Source organism: Kockovaella imperatae (assembly GCF_002102565.1).
Source record: "Kockovaella imperatae strain NRRL Y-17943 chromosome Unknown BD324scaffold_4, whole genome shotgun sequence".
Taxonomy (NCBI): Eukaryota; Fungi; Basidiomycota; class Tremellomycetes; order Tremellales; family Cuniculitremaceae; genus Kockovaella; species Kockovaella imperatae.
In genome coordinates, this window is record NW_019028944.1 from 45235 (window position 1) to 66097 (window position 20863).

Here is a 20863-nt window from a genome sequence, read left to right on the forward strand (position 1 = left end):
CACGACCGTGCGGACGGGGGGGCCCTCAACTCTCGTGGAGTGAACCATAATGAGACTAGTGTGAACACGTCCTCGTGTAGCAGAAGAGGACCGGGGACCCGGGTGGGGAGAATAGATCCTCCAAAAAACGGGAATATTGGAATAAAGTCATGTCCACTCGACGGCATCGTTCCGCTCCAATGCCCGCCGTGAGATATAAGACAGCGTTGACCTACCCGGCTCTCTCCCTCAACAACCATCATGCCTAGACACATTGAGCACGTCCAAGAGCTCCCAGCAGACAGTCCGGTGTCGATTGACAACGAGGACAAGATCTTGTACGGGGACTCACATCTCGACATCAACCCTGCAGATGAAAAGACTATCGAAGGCTCCAGGGATCACGAGCTCACAGCCGAGCAAATCGCTCAGCTCAGGCAGCGCTATGGCCACAAGGCCGAAGCGGACGACATTGCGCCAGCTCGTGATGTTCAGATGATCATGGAAAAAGTCATCGGCATGACAGACGAGGAGGCCCTCGAAGTTCTCGTGGAGGCGATTCAAATCCACAAGGCCGACCCAAATTTCCCCCCTTGGACCATGAGCAAGCTTCGTGCTTTGGTCGAGGGGTACAAGGCTTGCGATATGTCCGAGGACGACTGGAGCTTTGACACGAGGACTGAAGCTGCTATTCTCAAGTATCACTCGCCGTATCCCGAGGTTCGATCGGTCACTGAGCCGTTTGATGATCCCACGATCCCTGTTGAGACGATAAGATCATACACGCTTGGCTTCATGTTCATGGCTGGGGCTACGGGTCTGAACACATTCTTCTCTCAAAGACAACCAGCCATTGGCTTATCGTCCCTCATCATGCAGCTACTCCTCGCACCCTGTGGGTATTTCTGGGCTCGCGTCGTCCCCGCATGGACCATCCGACTCGGCAAGTGGGAACTGCCACTGAACCCTGGTCCTTGGACATTCAAAGAACAATGCTTTTCGACCATCTTATTCACGATTGTCAATGGTGCAGGCTCTGCCCAAATCCTGATCCTGACTCGTGAGTCTTAAGTCATACGCTCGTTGCTGACCCTCAGAACGACTCCCTCAGTTCTTTGGACTCGACTGGGTCAGCTGGGGCTACGAGATCCTGATCAGTATCTCCCTCCAGGCTTTTGGATTCTCCCTGGCCGGTCTCGTCCGCCGTGTGGTCATCTACCCGCCTCAGGCTATCTGGCCTGGTATCCTGCCCAAAATTGCTCTCAACAGAGCGCTAGTCGTGCCTGAGAAGAAAGAGACCATCAACGGTTGGAAGATCTCGAGATACCACTTCTTCATGCTCGCCTTTGGCGCCATGTTCATCTACTTTTGGATACCCAATACGCTGTTCCAGGCACTTCACGCGTTCAACTGGATGACTTGGATTGCTCCTGAGAACTATCCCCTGGGCATCATCACAGGCTTCTATGGCGGAATGGGTTTCAACCCGCTCGCCACATTTGACTGGAACGTTGCGGGAACCGGAACGTGAGTTAGAGACCATCGGACCTCCGCTGATCACATAGACTTACGACTCCGTGGTTCTCGACGATTCAACAATACTTTGGCCAGATGACAGCTGGACTCATCATCATCGCCATGCATTGGACAAACTCTTACTGGGCGGCTTACATGCCCATCAATTCGAACCAGTTGTTCAACAACGTTGGAGGTGCATACAACACGTCAGAGGTGAGCATGTCAGGCATTCGTCGACTGATTAATCAGCTGCTCGGATCCGACTTCAAGGTCGACCTCGACAAGTACAAGACATACGGCCCGCCATACTGGAGTGCTGCCGCCTTCTTCACCGAGGTCGGTTGGTATCTCTGGTACATGTTCTCGATCCCCCTGATCATCACCCGATACTTCCCTCAGATCCAGATGGCTCTTGGCGGTATTTGGAGAAGTTTGCGACACCGAGAATCCGTGTACGAAGGTCAAAACGATCCCCACTCGCGCATGATGGCCCAGTACAAGGAAGTTCCCGAGTGGTGGTACCTCTGCGTCCTCGTCGTTTGTCTCGGCTTTGGACTCATCGCCACGCTCGCCTGGCCGACGCTCTTGCCCGGTTGGGTTCTTTTCGCGGTTCTGCTCTTCCACATCTTGCTCCTCGTACCCTCAGTCGTCATCGAGTCCTATGCCAACGTGAGGATGGACGGGGGTATTCTGTTCCTCGTCCTCGCTGGACTGTGGCTACCAGGGAATCCGCGCGGGCTGATGGTGGCATTGATGTATGGGACGCAATTTGGCCAGCAGACAGACAACTTTATCAACGATCTCAAGTTTGGACACTATGCCAAGATCCCTCCAAGGGCCATGTTCAGAGGCCAGATCCTCTCGGTCATTTTGAACACGTTCATTTGGCTGGCATTGACCAACTGGATGATTGACCATTTCCAGGTCGGCTCGTTTTGCAATTGGGACAACAAGCAGCATATGGTATGCGCCGGTGTCCACGGTCAGTATGCCCTCGCCCAGATGTACGGTGGATTCGGTGTCCGTAACCTGTTCAAGCTCTATCCCATCCTGCCATGGACATTCTTGCTCGGGGCCGTGGTCGGTACCGGCTGGGCGCTCACTGAGCATTACGGACCTGGCATCAGGGAGCGGGCACGACTCACATGGTCAGAACACAAGTATACGTGGACCAATCGTCTCTTTTTCAAGCCCGTCGAACTCGTCGGATGGGTCGATCCCGCCATCTTCCTGCACGGATGGGTCAATTGGACCGGAGGGTCCAACCTGTCGTACAGCACCCAGGGTGTCTACATCTCGTTCACGTTCATGAAGTACATCCGACATCACTATTCGGCTTGGTGGCAAAAGTACAACTATCTGCTTGAAGCTGGCTTCGATCTCGGTGTCGCCATTTCCGGCATCATTCAGACACTCATCTTTGCCATGGGTAATCATGGAAAGGGGTACTCGATCGAGTGGTGGGGCAACACTGTCAGTGAGGCGGGCGTGGATTACCAGAGTTATAATCAGAACGCGACGCTGTTGGCTATCCCAAAGGACACGGGTTACTTTGGATTACCCCCGGACCAGTATCCGATGTCCTTCTAGGCCTCCCAAGCGGAGCGGGGGGGGCGGTGATGATACGAGGGACGACTTGAGTGGAGCGAGACAGATGGCTGTGACGAGTGATCGAAGAAACGTGGCCAAGTTTCCGCTCGGCTGGGGCTCGTGTAACGATAAAACGAAGGAAGATTACAACTATTTGGAATGTATTTTGTTCTCTCTCCGTATAGGTTCCTCTTCTGAGGTACCGATGGCGGTCTCAGACCTCAACGTGCCATGCAGCAATGCTATACCCCCGCTCCTGCTACCTCCCCAAGTGCCACAACGCCGAAAAATAAAATAAACGGAAGCAAAAATAATAACCGCGGCCGAAATATCCCAAACCACATTTTCCGCCGTATCTCGTCCAATTCTCGTCCAATTCTCGTTCAGATTGCATCAAAATGCATGTCTAGAGTGCCCCAATGTTCACAACAGCAAAAAGGAGGTAAGCTCGACGAGGGGGTCGAACCCTCGATCTCCTGATCCGCGGGACGTCGCTTTACACGAACAGAACGCCTTAGAAGTCAGATGCCTTACCACTGGGCCAGCCGAGCCTAAAATCGGGCACTTTTGGTGTGATATAACATTCCGACGCCCATTGAGCCTCTGGGAAGCAACCAGGACCTCACTAAGCCCCTATGGCCTGTTGCCGACCTTCGATGCATCGCTTTTCATCGCGCAAGCCCATCGCAGAGGCCCTGACGTCTTCGAGAAGCCCATATTGACCAATTTTCTGCCACAGCCAAATTTCCGCCACATTCCCTTCCACACCTGCCGACATTTGCTTCCGTCGCGACGCGCGTGAGCCGATCGCTCACCACTTGGACCGCTCTATCTTTGACGAACCCTTGACGACTGCTGGCGCATACGCACGGCGATCGCTGCTGGTCAGCATTGAAATCTCACCATGGCATACCCAGGACCATCTTACGGTGCCTCTGATGGCCCTTCGCCGCCGCTCGGCGTTCCCTCGAACGGTCTAAACGGACGCACCCCTTCACCTCTTCCCGCCGTGCCTCAGGTCGGTTCGTCAAACCTCGGTCAACCTGGCTCCAATGCTCCTCACGCGGGCCTGTCCACATCATCCTCTCAGGGTTCTCTTTACCCATCCAATGTGTCTGACAAGGGTCCCGACTACGTCTACTTTGAGCGGAAACCAAACCAATTTGGGGAGAACGTAGCTGGAAAGGCCACGGCCGCAAAGATGAAGCTCGAGCTGTATTACAAGGATGCAGTGGAAGGTGTAGTTGGACGTAAAGACCGGTGAGAAGTGTTCTAAGACAGCGCTGATGAGCAGCCGAACAACCCTCGAAAAGCAGCTCGCTGCGGACACGCTCACCCCGGACTCTCTCAAAGCGAGACAGCTCATGGCGCTAGGAAGGCGCGAGTCAAAGTGAGATACGCCAAGAGATTCCCTTTCTGATGCCAGCTTTCTTCGCCTTCGTCGCACACGGATCGGTCTCGAGGATTTCCGCACTGTCAAGGTCATTGGCAAAGGTGCCTTTGGCGAGGTTCGTCTGGTTCAAAAGGCGGACACTGGCAAGATCTATGCTCTCAAGACGTTGAAGAAGAATGAGATGTTCAAGAAGGATCAGCTCGCCCATGTTCGAGCCGAGCGTGACGTTTTGGCTGAGAGCAACAGTCCATGGGTGGTCCAACTATTCTACTCGTTTCAGGATCCTCAGTACCTCTACCTGGTGATGGAGTTTTTGCCTGGAGGAGATCTCATGACAATGTAAGGTGATAGGTGGTGCTTCGCTGATGTCCAGGTTGATCAAGTATGACACTTTTTCCGAGGACGTGACCAAATTCTACATGGCAGAGGCAATCCTCGCCATTGAAGCGGTTCACAATCTTGGCTTTATCCACCGGTATGTACGAGAGGCAGCTTCGCGCGCTCACCTTCAGTGACATCAAACCTGACAACATCTTGATCGACCAAATGGGCCACATCAAGCTATCCGACTTTGGCCTCTCCACTGGATTCCACAAACAGCACGACTCGGCTTACTATCAGAGGCTTCTCGGTGGAGGGGACGTGTCAAACCGCCAATCCCAAGCGAACATGTCGAATGCGGCGCGGAACTCGGTCATGGTGAACGCGATCAACCTCACCATGACGAGTAAGCAGGACATTGCGACATGGAAAGCGAACCGACGCAAGCTGGCCTACTCGACGGTCGGAACGCCAGACTACGTGAGACGATGCGAGGGGATTTTGCTGACGATAGATCTCGCCGGAAATCTTCCTCCAACAGGGCTACGGCAAGGAGTGCGATTGGTGGTCCCTCGGCGCCATCATGTTCGAGTGTTTGGTCGGTAAGTGGACAGATGAGGCCCCGCTGAGGCCCAGGTTACCCTCCGTTTTGCTCTGAGAACGCACACGATGTATACCGCAAGATTATTGATTGGCGGAACCACCTTTACTTTCCAGACGACGTTCATCTCAGTCGCGAAGCCGAGGACCTGGTCAGACGGTAAGCTTGAATAACCTGCATGGCTGATCTCTCAGTATGCTGTGCGAGTCAGAGCGTCGTCTCACGTGCGAACAGCTCAAAGCTCATCCAGTGAGCGTTTTCCCTGATTGCTCTGCTGACCTGAGTTCTTCTACGGGGTTGACTGGACGAGCATCCGTGACATCGATGCGCCGTTTGTGCCTCATCTTCGGAGCATCACCGATACGTCCTACTTCCCCACCGACGAGTTGGATCAGGCCCCGGCAGAGCTGCCAAGTGCAGGAGACAACGGGTCTAATGCCAAGAAGGATCTCGCCTTCTTGGGATACACGTGAGCCTCGATCTCGGTGTGTGAGCTAATGACATACATAGGTTCCGCCGATACGAAATGCTATGACCCTCTTTGTACAATTGATGCATTTTTTACGACTACAACGTGTTAGGAATGGTAGTGACCGCCGTCCTCTTCCTCGGCCGCGATATTGTAGGCCCTTTTCAGGAGATCCTCCTTGCGAGGCACCCAGCTGACGTGAGCGATGCACATGACTGGACTCACATCTCCGCATACGTCCACCAGTCTCTCCATACGCCCCACCGTCGAGCAAGTAATAGCTGGACAATGACTGTTATGGGTACTGCCGGTATCAACCACAGAACATCTTGCAGATGAGTAGGGTCAACAAGACACACGCCGACCTCGCCCATGAGGACGACTATCCCGAGCACGAGCACAGAGGCGTTGAACATGGGTCGAGAAAAGTAGGGCGGATCGGCGGGAATCAGTACTTCCTCGCCTGGTTGGCTGCGATGTAGACCCGTGCCGGAGCTAGAATACTCGAATCGTAAGGCCATGCCGATCTCCAGGTCAGTCTCGATCACGATGTCACTCACAAAAACCGACGCCAGCGCAGATGGCATGGCTATGACAAAGGCCAAAAATAGCCGAAGCATCCAGTCGTACAAGTCAGGCGAGCCATCGGGCCTGGGCGTCTCTTCCTTCCAATGGAAGATCCGAGCCAGGATCTCGTGCGCCCCCCACATCGTGACAGCTAGAATGGGAACGCCAAACTAGATCTCAATGCCCAGATCTCTGATGTTTACTCACCATATATAAGGCCATGAACATGTTGGCGCCCCGAACACTGATCCGATGATTTGCGCTGTTTAGCCCAGCCAATGTGAGGACGACCGAAGTAGTGAGCACTGGCTGCAGTATACGGACACCTTTCGAGCTGAGATAGATACAAGCCGCCGACAAGGCGGCGGCGCCGGCAAGTCGAACTAGTGACGATCCTTGTGTCTTCTCACGGAGTTCGTATACACCAGGTATCAATTCACTGTAGGCGAGTTGCGCGGTCCTAGCGGGGGTGAACAGCACGATGGACCCCTAGAGGTCAACCTAGCGGCATGGAGGGCACTCACATGGTAATTTGCCGCGGTGCTGGCGATCCACAAGATAGCTCCAAAGGCAATGTTGAGCCACAGTTCCGATTTAATTTGCCTCAGTCCAAACATGAGTCCAAACCAGATGGCGAGTGGGACGAGGAACGCTACTGCCAGGACAGAGATAAACAAGCACTTGTTCTTCACCGTCGTGGTGAAGGTATCCGGTTGAACAGGGGATGGGCGCAAAGTCTCGACAACGATCCATCGCTGAGGAGTTAGCGAGAGTGCGTATGAAGGACTCACCCGGAGACTGTAGCGGCATCCTTTCACAACTGCTGCAACGCATAGGGCCTGTGTTGCGATGGAGTAGAAAGCTTCGCTTACGGGTCCAGCACTGGAGAGCGGCATGACAGATGATGTACGAACAACAGAGGAATATCGGTGTGTGCTCAAAATAGCATTGCCACCAAGCGGTGTAACGGGTTCCAAACTTTGCATCAAAAGCTACAAACGATACAAGAAGATGGGAGACAAGTAGGAAGGAAGTGGAAATTTGAGAAAGTGTAGTTGGACGTCAACGCGACAACCATCACTTTTGGGCAGGCTTCTCCTCGACTGGCGCGACAGCTTCAATATCTTGTGCAATCTTCGCCACGTCCTCCTTTGACGGGATCCAGCTGAGGACGTCAGCGACAGACGGCATGCTCAGCTCACATTTCCTCATACTTCCACCAATCCTTGAGCGTACCCATTCGCTTTGCCGTGATGAGCTGAACAGCACAGACAGTGGGAATAGTCATGAAGATCCATGCCATTTCAACTGAGTGAGTGGGCTCAAAGATTGAGGTCAAAACCTCTGCGACCACGAGCGAAGCCGTGAGTGCGGCGACCGAAGCGCGGAACATTGGCTTGGCGAAATCAGGAGAGGAGGTGGGGATGATAGCCGCTTGTCCGGGTTCACCACGGAGGGCAATGAATGAACGGGTCTGAGCATGATCGAAGCGTAGAGCCAAACTGATCTGCAAAGTCAGCTGCTGTATCGATTTATGCGCTCACCAGAACCCCTGCCATCATACACGGCAGACCACTCATGACCATGATCATGACACGACCCAACCATCCGTACAGCTCCGGCTTGGGCTCTGACGGCGCTGCGGTCTCCCCGTTCTCACCAAAGAAGCCGAGGACGAGGGTTATCAAGCCGCCCAGGACAATGCCGATGACTGGAACAACGGTCTGACAAAGCCAATCACACGCCAGCAGGTACACTCACTATGTATCCCATCAAGACAATGTTTGCCCACTTGACGTTCATCTTGGGCATATTAGCAGTGGCCAAACACATCAGGACCCATGCTGCAACGACGACGGGTTGCAGTGCGCGGATGTTCTGCGAGCTGAGATAGATGCAGAGAGCTGACACTCCAGCCGCGCCGAAGATGCGAGGCCAGACGGTGTCCTCGCGCTTCTCCTTGAGAACGATGGCTCCAGGGTCCAGCTTGTTTGCAATGTAGGAGAGTTCGATGCGAGCGGGAAAGAAGATGAGAGAGGACTATGAAGTCAGGCTACATTTGCGCTGACGAACTCACCGTGAATAAGACAAGGGTAATGAGAAGGCCCTCTATACCTGCCCACAGGGCATTCAGCCAAAACTCTGACTTAATCCTCTGGGCACCAAAGATCAAACCGCCTTCAAAAGCCATGAAAAAAGCGAAGATACTCAGACCGATCGCTCGAAGCTTCCATTTCGCGTTCTTGGGAGGCTCCGAAGGATGCAGAGCTACCTCTGGCGGGGTCAGTGTGGAGACGGCCAACCATCGCTTCAATACGAGTCAGCGCGGAGATAGAAACAAATCGTTGGAGCGCCGCCCGCCACTCACTCTCAGAGAATAGTCACATCCCTTGACGACCGCACCTACACACAGTGCCTGTGTGACTGTGGAGTAGAATGCCTCTACGAGGGGACTAGCAGTCGCAGGACCTGACATCGTATATGATCCTGCTCGAACTGTTGTTGTACTACGAGGAATGAGGGGCAAAAGGAGACGGAGATGGGGCGGTGAATTGTGGCTTCAGGGAATTTTGCTTCCGTTGAGTGTCATTTATGTGGCACTGATTCTATTAATAAATAACGTAATGTACTACAGCTCCCATACGACTAGACGTTGCAGCTCCCCACCTCCAGTGACCTGTAAGGACATCCCTGTAGCACTCCTGGGGCTATACACTCGGGTTGAGATGGCACACCTGTCATTGGCAAAGATTTCAACGACATCATGATCGAGGAACAGTCGCAATCGGAGTGGCTCTATGCGCTCACGGCCATCGGTTTCTGTGCGGAAGAGAGTGAAAGGTGCGCGTTCAGTGACCGTGTTGATGTCATCTCGTGTCGTAGACCTTGATCTATCCACTAGTAGGCACTCATTGATGCAGTCAAATGCGATGACAGTCTCGTATTGTGCTTCAGACTCCTCCCGAATGATAAATGACACCATTTGCGTGTCTTTGGAGAGCTGCAAATCGAGAACGGCCTCACAGGACAATGACGCCTTATCGAGAAGCCGGTGACGAGACTCTCCCATTGTGATAGACGACTTTTCCAGGATGGGTGACCGACGCAACGTCTCGAGCTCCTGGACTGGCCGGTAACCAACGGTCAGGACGCATCGTTCGTCCTCGACCACCTCGACAGAAGTGATCTCCCTGAGAGCCGTTCGCAATCCCCCTATAACATTGTCGATCTTCTGTATGAACACTTCTCGGGGTATGGAGAGGCACCCAGTCCAGCCTTTGGCCTGAAGAGCGTCTTTGCTCAAATCTTCTTCAATGATCCATCCAATCAGCAACTGGCGTCCATCTCTTGCATCGAATTTGGCGGCAGCGTAGAACGATCCCCAATCCAAATTGCCGACGACTGGGAGGGACAACCTCCCCTCGTCATTCAGAGAACCCATGGTCCAGAAAGCTGAACGAGGTGTATGCTTCGGTGCAGACGGTCTCTCCACGTAGTATGCGGCGTCCAATTCCTCCTCGACGCCCTCTGAGCCACCCATGAGTACTTCTCGCGATATTGTGCGGTCCAGGGACCGCACCGTGGCAAAGCTGGCACATTCCCAATTGACACCAAGGTCTTTGCTCCAACGGGTATTTGAACCAGCGTTTGAAGGTACATCAACGGTCAAAGGATACAGGTACGTCCATCTGGACGGGTGTTGGGGGTCCAATTCGTACAGGAACACCCTGGGACCAGCATTTTGTATACCACCGGACATGAGAGCGTACAGGCTCCCGCTCGAACCCCGTTTTGCATCTAATGCAGGCCACGGCGCCACGAAAGGGTCACGAAACCCAGTCACATCGATAGATGACGGCTCCTCTTTGACGCAGGGGTTCTTGGAATATTTGTGCCCTGGGACATCAGCTCTGAGAATTCCAGCACTCACATGTCTTCCCTCCGTCTACCGAAGTTGCCATGGCCACACCCTCGCATCCTCGCGTATACGGTTGATCCCATGCGATAGGAAGGTGATTGACATTGGTATAGAACACCGAGAGCGTATCAGTTTCTCCGTCAGGGCCAGAGGGATGGAAACAGCCCGTGAAGATACCTTTTTGGTCGTATCCTTGATCAGGGGAGAGGACGGGCTGCGAATCAGCGCGACGCCCCCATCATCAGCTTTCACCTCTTCGCACGAATGCGTCCAGTTAACAAGATCTCTACTTGTTGCGTGACCCCAACAGATGTTATCCCAGAAAGGCGAGTGGGGATTCCATTGATAGAAAAGGTGATATAACCCAGTCTTGGAGTCATGTCCCGGAGCACAAGGGTCATTCATCCCTGCCTGTCAGACGATATCATGTGTCACACTCACATCCTCGAGGCGCTTGAAAGTGGTACTTGTGTCGACCACTACTCGGCGATCCATGCTGAGGCGAAGGATCTATCTCAGTCATTGATAGGCCAAGTGGATAGTAATGGCCCGTCTGCAAAAGTCAAAATCACAAAGCGTGGCGTTTCGGAGATGCTGATGTCGGATACGTGGGCATGGAATAATGAGCCTGGACTGTATCTTACAGACCTTCAAGACGGCATCAGTGCCGACACGGCTACTCACTGGTCGCAAAGTATCTGCTGCTGACTCTAGTTTGTACATATATGCATGGGCTTCATCCTCAGTAAGAGCGTCTCAAACAGTCCAGGTTACGTAAACAGTTGACTGTCCGACTCGGTATTTTCCGATTGCTCATTGAAATTCATCGCTCACGGACTGTCATTACATACAGGACGAGGCTCAAGATGGCGAGCACGGTCAATGGACATGGCGATGGCCCCTCGGCTGATGACGCTGGTACCCGAGAGAAGATGCAGCGATGGAGTCAGCGACTCGCTTCCCTGCCAAGTCTTGCTCTTCCCACCGATTATCCTCGACCCAGTGAGCATTCCCCAATGACCATTCTGACTGCATGCAGGTCCTGCAAAGCTCGTCGAAGCGACACAGACACTCTCCCTCCCGTCATCACTGACTCCCTCCCTACTGAGACTCACTCTCGCCTTCACTTCTTCCAGCCCCAACGCTCCTCTCCCCACACCTTATCACCTCCTCCTCACGTCATTCGCCATTCTCCTCTTCCGCTACACACCGGACCCTTCGCTGGTCATCTGTACCTCCGCTCCAGAGTCTACCAGACCCCTGCTGCTGAAGCTCGATCTGACCCCAGAAATGACTTTCCTTCAAGTGTTGACTCAGATCATGGACAAGGAGAGCGAAGCTACAGCGGATATAGTCCCGCTATCTCATCTGGTCGATCATCTCAAGCCAGAAGGTCCACTGTTCCGAGTCCGGTTCTTCGACTCAACGTTGGTGGATCTGGATCCTTCAGCCTCACTCACAACAGATTTGACCCTGTTTCTTCTCGCGTCCACCTCGGAGACCCCCCTCACGAGGACTTCTATCCCGTCCCTCTACCTCCGATTGGCTTACAACTCGCTGCTCTTCGCCCAGAAGCGGATGTCGCTGCTCCTGGAATCGCTCCTCCAGCTCTTGATGTCTGCTGCCACTCTTCCACCTACACATGCTATCGGATCGCTTCCTCTACGGACCTCATCCCAGTCGGCGATCCTTCCCGATCCTACTGCAGACCTGGATTGGTGTGGTTTCAAAGGCGCCATCCCAGACATCTTTGCCGCCAACGCAAAGGCACATCCGGACAGGATCTGCGTCGTGCAGTCGCATCTTGCTCCCGGTCAAACGACGATGGACGGACCAAGTCAGGGCAGGACAGAGTATACCTATCGTCAGGTCGACGAAGCAAGCAATGTGCTTGCCCATGCGTTGCTGAAGAATGGTCTAGAACGGGGTGAAGTGGTCATGGTGTACGCCGCGAGAAGTATCGAAATGGTGGTATGTGTCATGGGTATTTTGAAGGCCGGGGGTGTCTTCTCCGTTGTCGGTGAGTTGAAAGAGGCGCATTCTTGCTAATTCACAGATCCCGCATATCCGCCCAATCGTCAAACCGTCTATCTACAGGTCTCAAAGCCTCGAGCCCTGTTGATCATCTCCTCCGCTGGCACGCTCTCACCCACGGTCTCCGACTACATTGAAAAGGAGCTGTCACTCCGCATTTTGGTGCCGGCAATTACCATCAGCACCCAAGGCATCACCGGCTCGCAACCAGACTCGAAAGCCGAAGACATCCTTGAGCCCTTCCAGCAATGCAGTCAAACACCCGCTGGTGTGGTCCTGGGTCCAGACTCTCCCGCTACACTCTCATTCACATCTGGAAGCACGGGTATCCCCAAGGGTGTCAAAGGTCGACACTTTAGCTTGACCCATTTCTTCCCCTGGATGTCTGAGAGATTCGGTCTAGGGCCGCAGTCGAGGTTCACCATGCTCAGTGGTATCGCCCATGATCCCATACAGCGAGACAGTGAGCTCCACCTACTGGACCTTGCTGACGGACAGTGTTCACGCCACTGTTCCTGGGTGCTTCCCTCCATGTACCTACGGCTGACGACATTGGTACTCCGGGTCGATTGGCAGAATGGATGGCGGATAACGAGGTCACCGTAACTCACTTAACACCAGGTAGGTTGGGTGTGATGTCCTCTGCTGACGCGCAGCTATGGGCCAGCTGCTTTCTGCTCAGGCCACAAGGCAGATCCCAACGCTCCAGAGCGCCTTCTTTGTCGGCGATGTCCTCACCAAGCGAGACTGCACTCGTCTCCAGCACCTGGCCAAAAACGTCAACATTATCAACATGTACGGTACAACCGAGACGCAAAGAGCTGTCTCATACTTTTTCACTCCGAGCGTCAACCAAGACTCCACTTTCCTCTCTACTCAAAAGGACCTGATCCCCGCTGGACAAGGGATGATCGACGTTCAATTGCTCGTCGTCAATAGGACGGATAGAAACCTCCCTTGCGCAGTCGGTGAAATGGGCGAGATCTACGTCCGATCAAGTGGTCTCTCTGAGGGCTATCTTGACCCCGAAGCCACCAAGGAGAAATTCGTGGTCAATTGGTTTGGCGACAACATTGATCGACCCGATTCACTCGCGCAGACCCAGCCAGAGGCATCAAAGTACTGGTTCGGGATCCGAGATAGGATGTATCGCTCTGGTGATCTAGGCAGATACTTGCCAGACGGATCGGTAGAGTGTACCGGTCGAGCCGATGACCAGATCAAGATCAGAGGCTTCCGAATCGAGCTCGGAGAAATCGACACGCACCTCAGTCGTCACCCACTGGTCAGAGAGAACGTGACGTTGGTTCGACGAGACAAGGACGAGGAGAAAGTCTTGGTGTCCTACTTTGTCCCTGTCGGAGGTGATGAGCTACAGGAGCTCATGAGTGCGAGCGAGGCCGGTGAAGATGAAGAGCACGATGCGAGAGATCTCAACGAGGAGATGCTTCGAGGAGTCAGACGATACAGAAGACTCATCAAGGACATTCGAGAATACCTCAAGAAGAAGATCCCCTCGTATGCCGTGCCTGCGGTCTATTTCCCCCTCTCCAAACTTCCATTGAACCCTAATGGCAAGATTGACAAGCCCGCCCTTCCCTTCCCCGATACTACGCTCGTGGCTCCTCCAAAGGCGTCAAGTGGCAAGATGTCGCAGACACAGAAGATGATTCACGATATTTGGTTGCGTTTGTTGCCTTCTCCGCCTGGATCCCTCGACCTTGACGAAAATTTCTTCGACATGGGTGGTCATTCGATCCTGGCTACACGATTGATCTTTGAGATCCGAAAGGCATTTGTGGTCAATGCCCCGTTGGGACTGGTATTTGAGCGCCCGACAATTGCGGGACAAGCCGCAGAGATCGATCATCTCAGACATGTTGACCTTCACGTCGGATCCTCAGACCCGAATAACAAGGTGGTCAAGGAGATTGCCTATGCAGAAGATGTCGACGTCTTGTCGGCTCAACTCCCTTCGTTCGACCCATTACCATCTGAGTTTGGCTCGGAGCCACTCACGGTGTTCCTCACGGGAGCCACCGGATTCCTCGGCGCATTCATCCTGTCTGATCTCTTTTCTCGCAATGTTGGTAAAGTCATTGCCCTGGTACGAGCCAAGGACACCACGCAAGCCCTCGATCGACTTCGAGAAAGCAGTGAAGGGCGGGGTGCTTGGAACGAATCATGGGTCTCCTCTGGTAGACTCGAAGTCGTTGTCGGTGATCTCGCGACGGAACACCTCGGCATGTCTCCAGAGACATGGAGACGAGTCGCGCAAGAAGCTGATGCGGTCATTCACAACGGTGCCATGGTTCATTGGGTCTACCCTTACTCGAAACTCCGAGCCGCCAATGTGCTTTCGACTCTGGCCTGTATCCACCTTTGCGCAGAGAGCAAGCCAAAAATGTTCACATTCGTCTCTTCGACGGCTGTGCTTGATGCCGAGGGATTCGTCCGCAAGTCGGACGAAATCGTCTCGGCTGGAGGACGAGGTCTGAGTGAGGCGGACGATCTGGAGGAGGGCAAGAGTGCTTTGGACGCCGGATACGGGCAGAGCAAGTGGGTCAGCGAGAGGTTGATCATGGAGGCTGGGCGAAGAGGTTTAAGTGGACGCGTGGTCAGGCCGGGGTATGTGTTGGGTCATTCCTCCACTGCTGGTGAGTTAAGACTTGTGTCCCACTCGAGCTGACATTCAGTGACCAATACGGACGACTTTATCTGGCGTATGCTCAAGGGATGCTTGCAACTTGGTCTCGTGCCGGATATCAACAATACTGTCAATCTCGTTCCTGTAGACCACGTCGCCCTTCTTACATCTTTGGCCGGCGTCACACCTCCCACCGCTCCTGGTGTCCCCGTTGTCCACGTTACAGGTCACCCTTCACTGCGATTCAATGACCTGCTTGGGTCTCTACCTGCTTACGGGTATCAAGTCTCTCAGATTGAATATATCCAGTGGCGTACGAGATTGGAACAACACGTTTTGGAGACCCAGGACAATGCTTTGTTCCCCTTACTTCATTTCGTTTTGGACGACCTGCCGACGTCTACGAAGTCTGCCGAGCTAGACGATACCAATGCTCAAGCCCTCGCCTCGTCAGCTGGAGAGCGGCCGACCAGCGGAGTGGACCAATCGCTGATGGGACTTTATATCGCTTGGTTGATTCGGGCTGCTTTCTTAGATGCTCCGCACACGGAGGGCAAATTGAAACTTCCGACGCTTCAAGGAGGCGTCGCCAAGGCCATCGGCCGATCTACTCAGGGTTCATAGTTAGACTTATTTAGATGCATCTTTCATCCTTTGAAGGGACCGGGGCAGGACCATGCGAACAGTACATTCTGCCACACTTCGATCCTTTGTTCTAAAGTCTCCTTACAAGGAGGTGTCTGAGTCAGCAGTTTGGTGAGTATATCGCAATGGATGGAGCTGTGCGCATCCCCATGTCTTCATCGTACACACTTTCACATGGCTCTCTATACCTTAGCTTGTCCCTCGTTATCGGCGTACTTAACAAACTAAACTTTTGACTCTGCCAGTAAAGGGCCCTGCATCCCAATCTCACGCCCCGGTCTGTGCCTCACAAGGACCCAGCTATTGTCCTCGTTTCCCTCAGCAGTTCATCTCCATCTGTCCACCCTCGCCTCTCAGCCGCGCTGCCCGTCTTCTTCCAGAACAATAGACCCCCCCACCTCCCGCCAAAACTCAAAGCTGTGGCGCCACAACGCAACATTCGATCACGTGTACTAGAGAACAATAAGCGACATTAACTCCCGCTCCTCCATTCTTTCGCTGTATCTCTTTCTCTCTCTCTCCTCGAGATGGAGGAAGACAGCGCCGACCGTGAGATGCATATGGATGTGGACGTAGGGTCCGGTTTAGGGTCCGAAGAAGATATACACCAATGGAAGAGTCATCAAGCTGATGTGAACAGGTCGAATTCAAGCCAGAACACAGATTCGACGATCCTTCCTCGGGGCGGACGTGGTCGGCCTGTCTTTGACGAGGATTCAAGCGTGCAAGAGCTCGTTCACCAAGAGTCTCGCCACTCCTGTACCTCTACCGCTTCTCATTACCAAGCTCAAACTTTTGAGCCTAACACTTACCTATTGTCCTCCCATCTTGACAAGTCACAAGCTTTTCTGACTGCTCTAGACCCTGGAGGAGCACGACAGTATAGGCAGCGAGCCGATTCGGCCGCTCCGGCCTCACAAATCTCTTCAGTCTCTTCTTCAAGATCCAGGCGACCCTCTTCATTATCTATCCGATCCTCGGTTCACTCTCCTCCTGCATACTCTCCATACCGTATTCCGCTTCCCACGTCTTCCGCTCGGTCCACCATTATGACTCAGCAACAAGATATTGGAGAAGGCGGGGCAGAGCCCCCAATCGTCAGATCGGGCAAGATTCCTCTCGATGAGCCTTCAACTCCAGTCCGATTATCCGCCTCGTCGTCAAGCGACAAGCGAATCAATTCTATGGATCTACCAGCAACGCCGCGATCAGCCGTCTCCGTCAGCTCATCTCCCGCTCTAGCCTCGCCTTCAGGTTCCATGTCCCTGTCCAACAGGCGTAAAAAGGCACCTCCATCATTCCCTTCTTCACCTCGACAGGATGTTCCGCCCGTCTCCGCATCGCATCTCCAAATCTCGCAGAGGACGAGATCAGGTCTCAGCTCGCCGCCCATCCCACGGACGGACAGTCCAACATCTCAATCTTTACCTCTCCTTACGCCCGCGATCCTCAAAGTCCCCACTACCCCCATCTCCTCGCCTGCGTTCAACAGATCTGGCTATGGACATCCGCTTCCTCGACGTGGCTCTCACAATGGTCTCCCACCAATCAGAGGAACCAGAAGTCCTCATTCGCCATACTTTCATTTAGGGGCTGGATCGCCCCTGCCACCAATCCCCTTGTCAGCATCTGCTCCGTCGCCACAGCGAACTCCAGTACCTCTGGCGCCTCGTTCACAGGCTGGTCTGACAGAGCAGGCAGAAGTCAGGAAAGTATCGCAAGCTTGGGTAGTGCGGAGCCTTCAGCAGAACGCGCCAAAGGTGTGGTACAGCCCAGAAACGACTGATTGTCGGATTGGTACGTGAGCCTTCCCTTGCATTCGATTCTGATGGGCTATAGTTGTACCACTTTGGTCCACTCTGGCGGCTCGTAAGAAATCCAAGGCAGAAACCCTTCAAAATGCGGCGCAGGAAGCCATTGTTACAGACGCTAGCGAGGCAGTCAATGTCGATGTCTCTGGTGTACGACCCTCGCTGGACACTGGCGATTCGTTCCATTCGAATCAACCTGGTAAGACATATTGGCCCCCTACGCCGGAGGGAGTGGCGCACATCGATGCAACTCGCGAAGGGATGGCGCAAGGTAGAGAAGACGTCGTGTCGTCGCACATCGTGAAGAGGGGCAGGAGAGGGAGTCTCCCGGAACGAGATCAGATCCCGGTTGGTCTACAATTTCGAAGGCCTCACTGACTATCCAGGTGCTTGTGTTCCCACTGCACAAAGACTACCTCGTCACTCAGTCCAAGCTCTTTCGTAGACTCTTCTCGTCAACTTCCTCGCAGCTCGACTTACCGATCCCGAACGATATACCGTCGATGAGGCGCAGTGTCTCAGATAGCGCCGCCGGACCTGTATCTTCCGACCCATGTACAGCGGCCGACGGCAAATTCAAGGGCGCAAAGATCCTCCCTACTCCACAGGGTGAACCCACCGCCATTTACATGCCCATGCCTGATCCTGGAGCTTTTGGTGTGATTGTCCATTGGCTCTACTGGGGTGATCAGAAAGCCGTCGAAATGGCGCTCAGTCAAGGGATCATTGACTGGCAAGGATTAGTGCACAACATCGATTATTTGGATCTCGACGACAACATCAAGCGGATTGTGGGCAAATGGTGGAGAAAGTGGGTCAAGACAGAGTCACAGAATGGATCTCGCCGTTCTGGTAACGAGTATGATGAGGACGAAGAAGCTGAGGAAGAGAAAGACGTGGTAAGAGAAGGGTCAAATATGGACGCGGACGATGACGACAAGAGCGACATAATGGTAATCAAGGGGGAGGTGGAGGATGATATGGTGGAAGGCTTTCAGAACTTGTAATCATCTGCCAGCCGGAAGTGACTGTAATCGGTTCCGTCTCTCCTGTATCTGTCCGCTTGTAAAGTGTGAATGGTCAACTCGCTGGAACTCCCCAAAACACGATCTTCTGGGTGTCACTTTCATGTATACATATACCTTCAGCAGCGCCTAATTTTGCATTCGCTGGTAGCGATAGCCCAGTCTCGGGGCCACCTTTATCCAACACGATTCCAGGATCAGAGCCATGAGATTGACCCATGCGTAGAACGCCTGAGGCGGGTCAGTGGCGCTCAAGTTCGATACATACCATCGGAATGACACCCATGAATATGTTTCCAATGAATCCACGACGAGCTATCGTTTCCCACAACTCTGTGCGAACGATCTCGGGTGCCTTTGGCGAGCGGAATGGGCCAGTCAAGCGATAAAAGGTGGGGAAAGCAGCTCCAAAGCTGAAATGGGTGAGCTTCACCACTCATTCAAAAGGACTCACCAATACACAAACGTTACGAACCATCCATGTTCCCTCCAGAGCTCTTTCAGACCCGGTGCTGATCCCATATCCCTGGCCAGTGTGGCCATGTAGGTCGAGTAGTCAACCCCGTACTGAATGCGCGACGCTGGCGAATGGAGCAGATGGTAGTTTTCAGGTGACCGCGGCACAGGTATACGACCCATTGACAGGAGAATGAAGAGCTGAGCCTGCATCTCTGCCATTGGCGGGATCGCGCCTGAAGGGTGAGCAAGCCTAGAGGCTGCTGAACTCACCAACACCTGGACGCAGAAAGCCAACGAACCCAATGCTTAGGTCCTTGTCCCAGCAGACCCCTCTGATATTACACTCGTCTGGCCCTCTTGGATACCCCTCACCAAGCCAGTCCCATTCCTGCTTGTAACCTGTACATAAGACGACGAGGTCCGGCTTGCATTCCTCCTTCCATCCGATCTCCTTCCGTCGATGTTTCGGTGGCTGAGGGAATATCGCGCGACCCTCCTCATCGAAGTGCGTCGGGAATGGTACCAAATGGATAGTCGGGTCTCTGACGCCTTTGGGGAGCGGTGGATCGATGTAGTGCGCAAAGAATTGGTGTAATCGAGACATTTTCCGATAAGGTCGATTGATGAATTGCATCGCTTTGGCCGATTTGTTCAAAAAGACGTATGCTCTACCCTGTCGCTCCGGTGGGAGTTCTCCAGCCCACTGATTACATCCCGCCTGTGTTCCAGTGAGAACCCAGAGGACCCGTTTGATGACAAAGTCGGAGACGAACCATCTGAGATGCGAAGCCGCGACCCAAGGATGAACATAGGCAGTCTCGAAAAGGTTGGTGATGAGACCGTCAATGGGCAGATTTCCATCAAATGTCGTCCCTAGGACCCTGAAGTTGTTCAAGACTTTTGGAAATGACAGGAATCCACCTCGAACTCCCATCCATGTCCGAGTCGCATTGGAAAGTACCGACTCATACCCTACGTCCATCCCTGTCTCGCCGGCTCCAAGAACGAGTACGCGCCGATCAGCAAGCTGAGAGCGCGACTTGTACTGTGATGAATGGATCCACTGAGGGGCACGAGGTGAATGACCAGTATTGAGACCTCGGATCGGAGGGATATTGGGCGTCACGTGGAGACCAGTCGTGATGATCACTCGTTTGGCGAGGACGGTGTATTCCTGACCTTCGTCGGACCCTCGAGACAATCGTCGAATCGTCGCTCGGTGAATGAACCCATCTGGATCGGAATCGTTCCGTTCCAGAGACAGGAGCTTGGTGGAGAGGTGTATGTACGGTAGGAGTTTGAAGTGAGAGGCATAATCTTTCAGGTAGTTGACAAAGTTCGGAAGAGATGGGTGATCGGGAGCATTCAGAGGATACCTGACACACGCCTTTAGCTTTATAAAAGGGGATGCTGCTCACCTGAAGTCTGAGAAACAAGTCAACTGCTTGCTACTGACCAGCTCTGCATTCTCGTACCCCCTCCATCGGAATGTGCCCCCGATCTCGCTCTCCATTTCGACAAGCATCGGCGGTGCGTCGCCAGTGAATGCTGGACCATGTTTGAGAGTGTACTTCAGAGACACCAGACCAGAGGGACCACCCCCGATGATCAATGTGGAGGCGTGTGTCGCCATGGTCGAGGCTGAGGTTGAAGGTCGATAGGGACAAGCTGATCGACACGTCCCGTAGAATGGTACGTAATTAGTGGCAGCCGAGTGTGGCGGGATGCTAGCCCTGCTTCTCCGACAGCCAGAGCACCAACAGAACATGCTCAGAAGTTTCTACGCATAGTCAGTCAAGCTCACTGGCTCGCATCGTAGCAGAGCGACATTCTTCAGCTCGGATAGTCTCTCAGCTACATCGACGTCTACGGCGCTACGGGGGTG

General features: G+C 53.6%; 8 protein-coding genes and 1 non-coding gene across 9 annotated transcripts; 4 read left to right on the plus strand and 5 right to left on the minus strand.

Annotated features, from left to right (window-relative positions):
- The first annotated feature begins 39 nt into the window (after positions 1-39).
- On the plus strand, positions 40-3307 carry BD324DRAFT_588413 (oligopeptide transporter 2). The gene is made up of 4 exons (XM_022013764.1): positions 40-1039; positions 1077-1506; positions 1545-1710; positions 1747-3307. The coding sequence occupies exons 1-4, from the start codon at positions 241-243 to the stop codon at positions 3085-3087; spliced, it is 2736 nt and encodes a 911-aa protein (XP_021872093.1). The 5' UTR covers positions 40-240; the 3' UTR covers positions 3088-3307.
- Positions 3308-3532: 225 nt separating this feature from the next.
- On the minus strand, positions 3533-3638 carry BD324DRAFT_t11. The gene has a single exon. It is a non-coding gene; the product is annotated as a tRNA-Arg (tRNA).
- Positions 3639-3910: 272 nt separating this feature from the next.
- Positions 3911-5973, plus strand: BD324DRAFT_598879 (putative serine/threonine-protein kinase orb6). The gene is made up of 10 exons (XM_022013897.1): positions 3911-4347; positions 4382-4477; positions 4514-4819; positions 4854-4955; positions 4993-5281; positions 5316-5403; positions 5438-5561; positions 5597-5651; positions 5687-5871; positions 5913-5973. Exons 1-10 carry the CDS (start codon positions 3992-3994, stop codon positions 5935-5937), a joined length of 1626 nt encoding a protein of 541 aa, XP_021872094.1. The 5' UTR covers positions 3911-3991; the 3' UTR covers positions 5938-5973.
- Position 5974: 1 nt separating this feature from the next.
- BD324DRAFT_619851 (hypothetical protein) lies at positions 5975-7371 on the minus strand. Its single transcript, XM_022015216.1, has 5 exons — positions 6963-7371; positions 6646-6927; positions 6432-6608; positions 6097-6398; positions 5975-6064 (listed from the first exon to the last, which is right to left on the minus strand). The coding sequence occupies exons 1-5, from the start codon at positions 7332-7334 to the stop codon at positions 5980-5982; spliced, it is 1218 nt and encodes a 405-aa protein (XP_021872095.1). The 5' UTR covers positions 7335-7371; the 3' UTR covers positions 5975-5979.
- A 144-nt stretch (positions 7372-7515) lies between these two features.
- BD324DRAFT_649555 (hypothetical protein) lies at positions 7516-8914 on the minus strand (the record flags this gene model as incomplete). The annotated part of the gene is made up of 6 exons (XM_022018011.1): positions 7516-7603; positions 7641-7945; positions 7983-8162; positions 8200-8478; positions 8516-8746; positions 8807-8914. The coding sequence occupies 6 exons, from the start codon at positions 8912-8914 to the stop codon at positions 7516-7518; spliced, it is 1191 nt and encodes a 396-aa protein (XP_021872096.1).
- An 87-nt stretch (positions 8915-9001) lies between these two features.
- On the minus strand, positions 9002-11073 carry BD324DRAFT_619867 (glycosyl hydrolase). The gene is made up of 4 exons (XM_022015217.1): positions 10799-11073; positions 10610-10764; positions 10370-10571; positions 9002-10335 (listed from the first exon to the last, which is right to left on the minus strand). The coding sequence occupies exons 1-4, from the start codon at positions 10878-10880 to the stop codon at positions 9068-9070; spliced, it is 1707 nt and encodes a 568-aa protein (XP_021872097.1). The 5' UTR covers positions 10881-11073; the 3' UTR covers positions 9002-9067.
- A 216-nt stretch (positions 11074-11289) lies between these two features.
- Positions 11290-15662, plus strand: BD324DRAFT_641476 (aminoadipate-semialdehyde dehydrogenase; the record flags this gene model as incomplete). The annotated part of the gene is made up of 6 exons (XM_022017421.1): positions 11290-11359; positions 11397-12377; positions 12414-12854; positions 12890-13012; positions 13048-15048; positions 15088-15662. The coding sequence occupies 6 exons, from the start codon at positions 11290-11292 to the stop codon at positions 15660-15662; spliced, it is 4191 nt and encodes a 1396-aa protein (XP_021872098.1).
- A 552-nt stretch (positions 15663-16214) lies between these two features.
- On the plus strand, positions 16215-18613 carry BD324DRAFT_619869 (hypothetical protein). The gene is made up of 3 exons (XM_022015218.1): positions 16215-17480; positions 17523-17842; positions 17881-18613. Exons 1-3 carry the CDS (start codon positions 16238-16240, stop codon positions 18499-18501), a joined length of 2184 nt encoding a protein of 727 aa, XP_021872099.1. The 5' UTR covers positions 16215-16237; the 3' UTR covers positions 18502-18613.
- BD324DRAFT_619870 (hypothetical protein) lies at positions 18614-20638 on the minus strand. Its single transcript, XM_022015219.1, has 5 exons — positions 20397-20638; positions 19249-20354; positions 18974-19211; positions 18788-18932; positions 18614-18750 (listed from the first exon to the last, which is right to left on the minus strand). The coding sequence occupies exons 1-5, from the start codon at positions 20609-20611 to the stop codon at positions 18649-18651; spliced, it is 1806 nt and encodes a 601-aa protein (XP_021872100.1). The 5' UTR covers positions 20612-20638; the 3' UTR covers positions 18614-18648.
- Between the last annotated feature and the right edge of the window lie 225 nt (positions 20639-20863).

Bases quoted from the DNA above. Each gene is read 5' to 3' on its own strand.
- BD324DRAFT_619867 (XM_022015217.1), bottom strand. From the start codon at position 10,880: ATGACTGAGATAGATCCTTCGCCTCAGCATGGATCGCCGAGTAGTGGT. The intron at 10,765-10,798 runs GTGAGTGTGACA...TCTGACAGGCAG, and splicing joins CTTTCAAGCGCCTCGAGGAT to GGATGAATGACCCTTGTGCT. The intron at 10,336-10,369 runs GTGAGTGCTGGA...CTGATGTCCCAG, and splicing joins GGTAGACGGAGGGAAGACAT to GGCACAAATATTCCAAGAAC.
- BD324DRAFT_619870 (XM_022015219.1), bottom strand. From the start codon at position 20,611: ATGGCGACACACGCCTCCACATTGATCATCGGGGGTGGTCCCTCTGGT. The intron at 19,212-19,248 runs GTGAGTTCAGCA...CTCACCCTTCAG, and splicing joins CTTTCTGCGTCCAGGTGTTG to GCGCGATCCCGCCAATGGCA. The intron at 18,933-18,973 runs GTGAGTCCTTTT...CACCCATTTCAG, and splicing joins TTCGTAACGTTTGTGTATTG to CTTTGGAGCTGCTTTCCCCA.
- BD324DRAFT_598879 (XM_022013897.1), top strand. From the start codon at position 3,992: ATGGCATACCCAGGACCATCTTACGGTGCCTCTGATGGCCCTTCGCCG. The intron at 4,820-4,853 runs GTAAGGTGATAG...GCTGATGTCCAG, and splicing joins GGAGGAGATCTCATGACAAT to GTTGATCAAGTATGACACTT. The intron at 5,404-5,437 runs GTAAGTGGACAG...GCTGAGGCCCAG, and splicing joins CATGTTCGAGTGTTTGGTCG to GTTACCCTCCGTTTTGCTCT.
- BD324DRAFT_619851 (XM_022015216.1), bottom strand. From the start codon at position 7,334: ATGCCGCTCTCCAGTGCTGGACCCGTAAGCGAAGCTTTCTACTCCATC. The intron at 6,928-6,962 runs GTGAGTGCCCTC...GTTGACCTCTAG, and splicing joins GCACCGCGGCAAATTACCAT to GGGTCCATCGTGCTGTTCAC. The intron at 6,609-6,645 runs GTGAGTAAACAT...ATTGAGATCTAG, and splicing joins TGTTCATGGCCTTATATATG to TTTGGCGTTCCCATTCTAGC.
- BD324DRAFT_588413 (XM_022013764.1), top strand. From the start codon at position 241: ATGCCTAGACACATTGAGCACGTCCAAGAGCTCCCAGCAGACAGTCCG. The intron at 1,507-1,544 runs GTGAGTTAGAGA...CTGATCACATAG, and splicing joins AACGTTGCGGGAACCGGAAC to ACTTACGACTCCGTGGTTCT. The intron at 1,711-1,746 runs GTGAGCATGTCA...CTGATTAATCAG, and splicing joins GTGCATACAACACGTCAGAG to CTGCTCGGATCCGACTTCAA.
- BD324DRAFT_619869 (XM_022015218.1), top strand. From the start codon at position 16,238: ATGCATATGGATGTGGACGTAGGGTCCGGTTTAGGGTCCGAAGAAGAT. The intron at 17,481-17,522 runs GTACGTGAGCCT...GATGGGCTATAG, and splicing joins AACGACTGATTGTCGGATTG to TTGTACCACTTTGGTCCACT. The intron at 17,843-17,880 runs GTTGGTCTACAA...CTGACTATCCAG, and splicing joins CGGAACGAGATCAGATCCCG to GTGCTTGTGTTCCCACTGCA.